This window comes from Tupaia chinensis, unplaced genomic scaffold, assembly GCF_000334495.1.
Source record: "Tupaia chinensis unplaced genomic scaffold, TupChi_1.0 Scaffold000531_1, whole genome shotgun sequence".
In the NCBI taxonomy this organism is placed as follows: domain Eukaryota; kingdom Metazoa; phylum Chordata; class Mammalia; order Scandentia; family Tupaiidae; genus Tupaia; species Tupaia belangeri.
In genome coordinates this window covers 8851-17558 of record NW_006160044.1, presented here as the reverse complement: position 1 = coordinate 17558, position 8708 = coordinate 8851, and the positions used below count along the sequence as shown (strand labels likewise).

Sequence of the window (8708 nt, the reverse complement as noted above, 5' to 3'; positions counted from 1 at the left end):
TTATTCCCCGCTTTCTGCCTCTATGTCTCTCTCTGTCTGGCGAGTGCACACGCTCTATAGCAAAAAAAATCTCTCAAAAAAAAAAAAAAAGAAAAGAAATACACTGGGTGCCTATGCATGGGTGCCCCAAGTCTTGAGAGAAAAATGGAGGGAAAAGGGATTGCAACATGGCCATTCCTTTTTGGAGGTGATTTCTGACTTCCCCTATCTCTCTGTCTTTCTTTTTATTTTTAATATAATTTTTATTTTTAAAATTATTTAATTTTATTTCTTCTTCTTCTTCTTCTTCTTCTTCTTCTTCTTCTTCTTCTTCTTCTTCTTCTTCTTCTTCTTCTTCTTCTTCTTCTTCTTCTTCTTCTTCTTCTTCTTCTTCTTCTTCTTCTTCTTCTTCTTCTTCTTCTTCTTCTTCTTCTGTTTGACCAGAAAGAGACAGATTGAGAGAGAGAGGGAGAGTGATAGTGAGAAAGAACGCCACCAGGTCTGGGACTTGAACTGCGGCCAGCCATGTGGGAATCCAGCATCTTAACTAGCATGCCACCTGCTGGCCCCTATCTCTCTGTCTTTCTGAGAGCACATACACTCTATGACAAAACTAAAACTAACATTTTTAAAAAGGGCAGAATCTCAGGCTGGCCCCATAGTCTAGTGGTTAAGGGCACCAGCTCCCACATGGCCAATGGTCAACTGGTAGCTTGAAATACATACCAGACACATCCATGCATGCATGCCCCAAACCCCAGCAAGATGGAGAAATGGAGGAGAAGGGATAGCGGTGTGGCCATCCCACCCAGGGGTGCTTTCTCACTTCTTCCCTCTCTCTGTCTCTCTCTCTCTCTGTGTGTCTCTCTCTCCAGTAAACACATATACCTTACAGCAATATTTTTTAAAATCTTACTTCTTCCTAACATATCTTTCCCATGGTCTTTCCCAGTGTTTTGCTTGTTTTAGACTTAACTTTTTCTTCCTATGCAAAGTTAATCGTATACGTAAACTCTATTAATCTTTTTTTGTTGAGTTCTTCCATTGTTCTTAGGCTTAGACAGTCTGTCCCCATCCAGAAATTAAACATTTGCTGAAATGTCTCCTTCCAAGTTTTGACTTTCTTCACTGAAACCTCTCCATGTGGGAATTATGTGTACAGAAAAAGAGGGAATTTGTTGTTGCTGTTTTCTCCTCCAAAAGGCAATATTCTCAGGAACCCTGGAGGGTGTAAAAGAGCGTAGGAGGGGACCAGCAGTTGGCGTAATGGCTATGTCGCTGGACTCCCATGTAGTCGACCGCGGTTAGAGTCCCGGACCCAGTGGCTTAAACTCATGCCAGGCACATGTGCGTGCATGCCCAAGATCCCAAGAGGAGAATGGAGGAGAAGGGATTGAGGCGTGGCCATCCCCCTGGGGGGGGGGGTGATTTCTCGCTTTCTGTCTCTCTGTTTCTCTCTGTCTTTCTGACGAGTGCACGCGCCCTATAGCAAAAACCTCTCCCCCCCAAAAAAAAGAGCGTAGGAGGAACTGCTCGTAGCTCAGGAATCAAAGTACGTGGGCAGAACCACTCCCTGGCTCTGTACATTGGTTTGTCCTCTGAGAAACAAGTTGGTTAGATTAGGTTATCTATGACCTTCCAGGACTTGGTGTTCTAAGGTCTAAGATCAGAAAGAAAAATAATTTTAAGAGAGTTTTTTGTTGTTTTTTTGTTTTTGTTTTTGTTTTTGTTTTTGTTTTGCTACAGGATGTGTACGTTCAATGGAGAGACAAACAGAAAGCAAGAAATCACCTCCCAGGAGAGATGACCACACCATAATCCCTTCTCCTCCATTCCCCTCTCGGGATTTTGGGCACGCACACACACATGCACGCACACACACACACACACACACACTCTGCATGAGTGTCAAGCCTCTGGGTTCAGGACTCGAACGGCAGTCAGCCACGTGGGAGTCCAGTGATATATAACCATTATGCTATCTGCTGGTCTCGAAATGCTTTTTGTTTTTTAGGGCCAGCAGATAGGATAGGGGTTTCATTGCTGAACTCCCACATGGCCAACCACAGTTTGAACCCTGGACCCGGTGGCTTGAAACTCACTCTGGGGGCAGGTACGTGTGTGTCTAAGATCCCAGGAGGAGAATGGATTGCAACATGGCCATCCCCCCAGGGCATGACTTCTCACTTTCTCTTTCACTGTGTATGTCACTGTGTAGGTCTCTTTCTCTCCCTCTGGCAAGAGCATGCGCCCTAAGGCAAACACCTCTTTAAAAAGAAATAAATTCTCTCTATTTTTTTAATTTGATAGAGGGCATGCGCACTTGCTGGAGAGAGACGAAAGGAGGGAGGGATGAAAGGCAAGAAAGTACACCCGTGGGAGATGGCCATGCCGCAATCCCTTCTCCTCCACTCTCCTTTCAGATTTGGGACATGCATGCACATACACCCACGTGTTTCTCAAGCTGCTGGGACCAGGACTCGAACTGCCAGGTCAGCCAAGTGGAATCCGGCCACCTTAATCATCGTGCCACCTTCTGGTCCTGAAAGGAATTGTTTTTAACAGCCAAGAAAGTGTTCTCCCTGAGTGGCCCGGGAGGTGTCTCTAGTGGTGACTCACCTTCTGCCACAGGGCCCGGGTGCAGCTCACTCGCAGGGCCGTGTGCTGCCAGGACAGGTACTCGTCCACCCGGGCGCGGGCCTGCAGGTCCTGGGGGTACCAGTGGTCAGGGGCCTTGTACTTGCGGCTCAGATACAACAGGATGGCCACACTGGGGACAGGGAAGGGCAGAAGGCACGGCTTGGTCACCCTTCAGCCACTCTGTGGGGCATGTTCACTATTCCCATGGTGCAGAAGAATGTGAGGCTCAGAGAGGTAAGGAGAGTGCCCAAGGTCACACAGCACTATGCTGGGCCATCCTATCGCCACCAACCCAGGGCACCAAGGGAGAAACAAAACGTCAAGGATTTCAGAAGGAGCCTAGGACTGGGGAAGGCTTCCAGGAGGAGGGGGAAGCCCGAGTGAGTATTGAAGGATGACAGCCACTTGGGATCATTTCCTAATGTAGCCAAAGCATGGGCAGCTGTCCCCTCCCCATTTTCTGGGACTGACAGAAGGCCTCCCAGATGACATGAATCCTACCTCCTCTCCACACCCCTCCTGCAGGAAGTCCTCCCCGATCTCGCCCATCATGTCCGGCCTGTGCAGCCTGACCCCCAGAGCTCGTCATGCCTCTGTGGGTGTTGGGCTGTCTGGTGACCACAGGCTCTGGAATGGCTGCCAGTGTGAATCTAACTGGGAACCAGCAGTTAGTGTAATGGCTATGTCGCTGGACTCCCACATAGTCCACCGCGGTTCGCATCCCGGACCCAGTGGCTTAAAACTCACGCTGGGTGCATGTGCGTGCGTGCCCAAGATCCCGAGAGGAGAATGGAGGAGAAGGGATTGCGGCATGACCATCCCCCCTGGGGGGTGATTTCTCGCTTTCTGTCTCTCTGTCTCTCTCTGCCTGTCTGGCGAGTGCATGCGCCCTCTAGCAAAAATCTCTCCAAAAAAATAAAAAACCAATGTGAATCTAACTGTACCACAGAGGCTTTTAATGGCTTCGGTAAAAGATACCACCATACAGCCACCAAACTGGAGGCCGGCTTTGGCTCCCATTTCCCCCCTGCCACATCTAGCCCTGCAGCAAACTTGTGCTTCGACTTTCGAGAGCACTGAGAACTGCTTGCCTCCCCACCCTGCACCACCACTGCCGCCTTGGACTGGGCCTGGAGCTTGCACCCCAAAAATTGACCTACCTCAGGGCTCTACCCATGCTGCTCCCTCCAGCCTCAACACTTTTCTCCACACACCTTGCACCCCCATTCCTACCGTTCCGTTCAGATCTACCTCTCTAAGGGGGCCTTCCCTCAACATCTTTCCCCAAATCACACCCGCCCCTACTCTCACAATTATTATTATTATTATTATTAAATAGATTTTTGCTGTAGGAAGTATGCACTCACCAGAGAGACACAGAGAGAGGGAGAGAGAGAGACAGGAAGTAAGAAATCACCCCCCAGGGAGGATGGTCACGCTGCAATTCCTTCTCCTCCATTCTCCTCTCAGGATCTTGGGCATGCACACACACATGCACACGGTGTGAGTTTTAAGCCATCAAGACTCGAACCACAGTCGAGTGGGAGAGTGGGAGTCCAGCGACAGAACCATGATGCCATCTGCTGGGCACCCACAATTATTTTTTCTATCGGCGTCACCACTATCTGACAGGTCACATGTTTACGTGGGTGACTCTCAGCTCTCCTATCTAGAATGTGAATTTCATGTGGACAAAGGCTTAGACATGTTCGCTGCTCAAACCACAGGGCCTGGTCCCGGCGGGTGCTCAGCCAGCAGCCACTGACGCTTGCTGGGTGTTCTGTCAACATCCCGGGAGACAGAGCTTGCCCACAGGATCTGCAGAAGGGGCAGCTCTCGGGTGCCCGGTACAGCTACTGCTCACTTGGTGCTCTCCTTTCTTCGCAGGACAGAGTGGGCAGTGAAGAGGCCTGGATGCAGGCTGGGCCCTGAGACCTTGTGCAGGCCCTCCCCTCTCCTGGCCTCAGTTTCCTCATCTGTACAATGCAGGAAGGAAGCAGGGAAGCTGTGACTTCAATGGCCCCTTCCAGCCCTGGGGGACTCTGCCCACTTCAGCCGGCAAGCACTCAGGGCACATAAACCATAATCCGCACTGTCAAGAGTGGACACGCATGGCCTAGACGTGGCGCCACCGTGAAATGTGATGCTCTGTACGGCAATTGTACACGGGAAGGTCCTGGCTCAAGTCCACAGACGTCCCTGAATATATCAGGCACGTGTGTACCCCTGAGCCAGGGCTGGCTGAAGACGGGGGGTGGATAGTGTTGTCAACACCCTGTTGGGGGTACTGTCTCTTTGTCACTCTCCCTCATAGAAGCAATAAATAGGACCAGCCGGTAGCACAGTGGTTAAGGTGGTTGGATCCCATATAGCCAATCACACAGTTCAAGTCCCAGACTTCATAGCTTAAAAAACATGCCAGGTTGGGACCAGCAGATGGCGTAGTGGTTACATCACTGGACGCCTACAAAGTTGACCTACCGCAGTTAGAGTCTGGACCCGCGGCTTAAAATTGGGACCAGCAGATGGCGTAGTGGTTACATCACTGGACACCTACAAGGTTGACCAACCGCAGTTAAGAGTCTGGACCCTCGGCTTAAAACTCACACCAATGCCGGCGCGTGTGCAAGCATCCCCAAAATCCAAAAAGGAGAATGGAGGCAAAGGGTCTGCGGCGTGGCCATCCCTGGGTGGGGGTGATTTCTCACTTTCTGTCTCTCTGTAGATGGCGTAGTGGTTACATCACTGGACACCTACAAGGTTGACCAACCGCAGTTAAGAGTCTGGACCCTCGGCTTAAAACTCACACCAATGCCGGCGCGTGTGCAAGCATCCCCAAAATCCAAAAAGGAGAATGGAGGCAAAGGGTCTGCGGCGTGGCCATCCCTGGGTGGGGGTGATTTCTCACTTTCTGTCTCTCTGTCTCTCTGTGTCTCTAGCGAGCACATGCACCCTATAGAAAAAAAACAAAAACAAAAACAAAACCTACAGCAAATTAACAAAGGACGGAAGAAATGGGGCCTTGCAGCCTGATAATTAAAGCAACAGGACCCCATGTGGCCTCAGTTTGAATCCCAGCGCTAGCAGCTTAAAAAACATGCCAGGTCCATGTGGCTGAGTGCCCCCAAATCCTAAGAGAATGGAGAAATGGAGGAGAAAGAATTGTGTCGTGACCACACCCCACTGGGAGTTCTCTCTCTCTCCTGCCCCTCTGGTGAAAACACATGCCCTTCGGCCATTGAGGGGGCGGGAAAGGAAAAGAAATTAAAAGTAAACCTGAAAGGCAGGCAGGAAGGAAGGATTAAAGAGCAGATACGCAGATGGCTGACTGGCTCGGTTGGACAGCAACCCGGGGACCCATCACCTCTCCGCTAAGGTGAAGTCTCCATCCTTCAAGGCTGGCACCTTCCTCAGGGGGTTCACCTGGGCAAAAGCATCGCTGAGGTGCTGGCCTGTGGGAGAGATCAGTGAGAGGGTGGGGAGGAGAACCCTGAGCCCTGTACCCACTCCCCATCCCAAATTCCAGCTCTCTGAGTCTCTTGTCTGGGGGACATCAGAGAAGAGGGTCACTGGCTCCAGTCCCCTGCCACGTCAGAGGGAGAATAACCCTGTCCTGCAGGCAGATGCAAAAACTCAGCAAACAGGGGCTACTCCAAGCAGGAAATGAAGCTGGTTAGTTGCTTTTCTCGGAGCCCCGATTCCCTCCCCTCCTCCCCGCACCTGCGCCGCTCCCGGTTAGCTTGCATTTTAGGAGTGTCTTGAATTCACGAGGCGAAGATCAAAGCTCTTTAAAAATACGCAACCGATAACTGATGCAACGGTTCCCACTGGGGAGAGTTTCCCGTTTCCCGTCTATCGGCACGATCGCGAGGCCGACAGGCAGAGGTCGGGCAGAAGTCGGGGCACATCTGTGGGCCCTGATCCCTGGCCCGCCTGCGAAGCCCACCTTTCATAAGGTCCACGGTGCGCAGCTCGAAGGGGATGCCGTTCTTCTTGGCGAAGATGTAGACGGCGCGGCAGGGCTGGGACAGCAGGTCCAGGTAGAGCTCCAAGCCCATGGCGGGGGGTAGCGGGCAAACCTACGGGGTGGCTGGGGTGCGGATCAGGAGACAGGACACGCAGAAGAGCTGTAATTGCTGCGCGATTCGCGCCCCGGGTGGCCGAAGCCCAGCCACGCCCTCTCCGCCCATTGGATGGCTCCGGAGAACTTCGAGCCAATCAGCTGCGTTTACTCCCTCCCCGCCCTCCCTCTCCGCTCTGCTGAACTTCAATCCACCAGCGTCAGATGCTGCAAAGAGCGGTCATGGGAAACCGGGCGTCAAAGGTGCTTCCAGATCCCAGCACAGTAAATTTAGGATCGGAAGGCCTGGGCTGCCTGCAGTCAGCTCAAGCCCTCTCTCTCCTCTTCTTCTGGCACAAGGCTGAGAGGGGAGGCTTCCCTGGAAAACAATAGTAGAAAGGAAATGCCCCAGCCTCCAACCCAGCGCCTGGGCCCAGCGCCCAGGATGGAGGGAGGGGAGGCTGTCTGGCCAGTGCTCCTTGCTAAGGCCTAGCCCACGCCCTTTGAAGGAATGAGCCTCGCCTCCCCCATGAGGTCAGATTCATTTCACTCCAGCTAATCCCTCCCTCGGAAGCCAGAGGTCCCCAGGAGCCTATCCACATGTTGGCAACCTGCCTGTGATAGAACTTCCCCACCCCTTGGGGACCAGCAGGTGGCTGGTGGCTGAGGTGCTGGACATTCCCACATGGCTGACCACGGTTTGAGTCCCAGACCTGGTGGCTTGCCTTCTCACCCCCCACCCCCACCTCGTTTCTGTCTCTCTCTGGTCAAATTAAAATAAATGAATGAATAAATAAATAATTATTAAAAAAAAAAAAAAAGAACTTCCCAACCCCTTTTGCAGGACCCAGTCCCTGGGGCTCCGGAGAGCTGTGGAGAGCTGTGGCTATGACACTCCCTCCTGGAATGAGAAGACACTGTTCCCAAATCCAAAAGTCACGGAAAGCCCCTTGTCGGAGAGACAGGTTATTGAAAGACAGGTTATTGAAAAATCTAAAAATACGTTTGCCTCCCTAATACCCCATGGTCACCATTGTTAAAATGAATTGTCCTAGGGGACCAGCAGGTGGTGTAATAGTTATATCGCTGGCCTCCTACGTAGTCGACTGCTTTGAGTCCTGGACCAGTGGCTTAAACTCATGCTGGGCGTGTGTGTGTGTGTGTGTGTGTGTATCCCAAGAGGAGAATGGAGGACAAGGGATTGCGGAGTGGCCATCCCCCTTGGGGGGTGATTTCTCACTTTCTGTCTCTCTGTTCCTCCCAGGAGCACACAAACCCAGCAAAAATCTCTTAAAAAGAAAATTGTCCTAGGAGGGCCTCTGTAGTTATGTAATATATTTGGCCTAAAGCTGTCACCACATTTATTAAACTGCAACCTAGCTTGATTCTCAAGTTATAACCCAAACTCTACCCAGATCACAGCAATTGAGATTCAGCCAATCACAGCAGCTGACCCAATCGTATTTCAGCCAATCAGAGGCTGAAAGCTGCTGAAACGTGAGACTGCTTGAGGATGACCTCTGCCCTCTTCCTGGCTTCTGTTACAGACCTCTCCAGACAGAGGAGGGACCAAGTTCTCCACCCCCTTCTCTTTGGTTAAGTGCAATATCCCAATCTCTCTCCTTTTTCTGCGACCACCTCCCCATCCAGCCCCACCAGCAGCCAAAACGTTACCCTAAAACACAGTGTGAGCTCCCCCTTTACCGTTTACAATTTACAGCCAAGCATTTAGGCAAGACATTGAAGCCTCTCCCCAAATGGTCCCCGACCAGGGGAAGCTGCTGACATTTTTGTCCTCCGACTAATTTCTCAGGATAGACGCAGGACTCATGATTAACAATACTCCATGCTAGAGAGTCCTGTCCTGGGATGCTGGCTCAGCCAACGGATCGACCACTGTCTCTACAGTCAACACGTGCAGGGTGCCTGCTAACCCTTGTACTGCAGAATCACGTTCACTCGAAGAACGACAAGGCTCTCGGGTATTTATTTGTTAATTTCCCTCTTGGCAGCTTTCAGAGGGAAGAGC

General features: G+C 51.5%; 1 protein-coding gene across 1 annotated transcript in view; it reads right to left on the bottom strand.

Annotated features, from left to right (window-relative positions):
• The window catches only part of LOC102483550 (glutathione S-transferase theta-1), an 8526-nt gene extending 1717 nt beyond the window's left edge, over positions 1-6809 (bottom strand). The window contains exons 1-3 of the mRNA XM_006157159.3: positions 6566-6809; positions 5984-6071; positions 2599-2749 (exon numbers count right to left, since the gene is read on the bottom strand). Of these exons, the coding sequence (XP_006157221.1) occupies positions 2599-2749; positions 5984-6071; positions 6566-6677 (351 nt within the window). The 5' untranslated portion in view covers positions 6678-6809. The remainder of the gene's footprint in view (positions 1-2598; positions 2750-5983; positions 6072-6565) is intronic.
• Positions 6810-8708: the final 1899 nt, after the last annotated feature.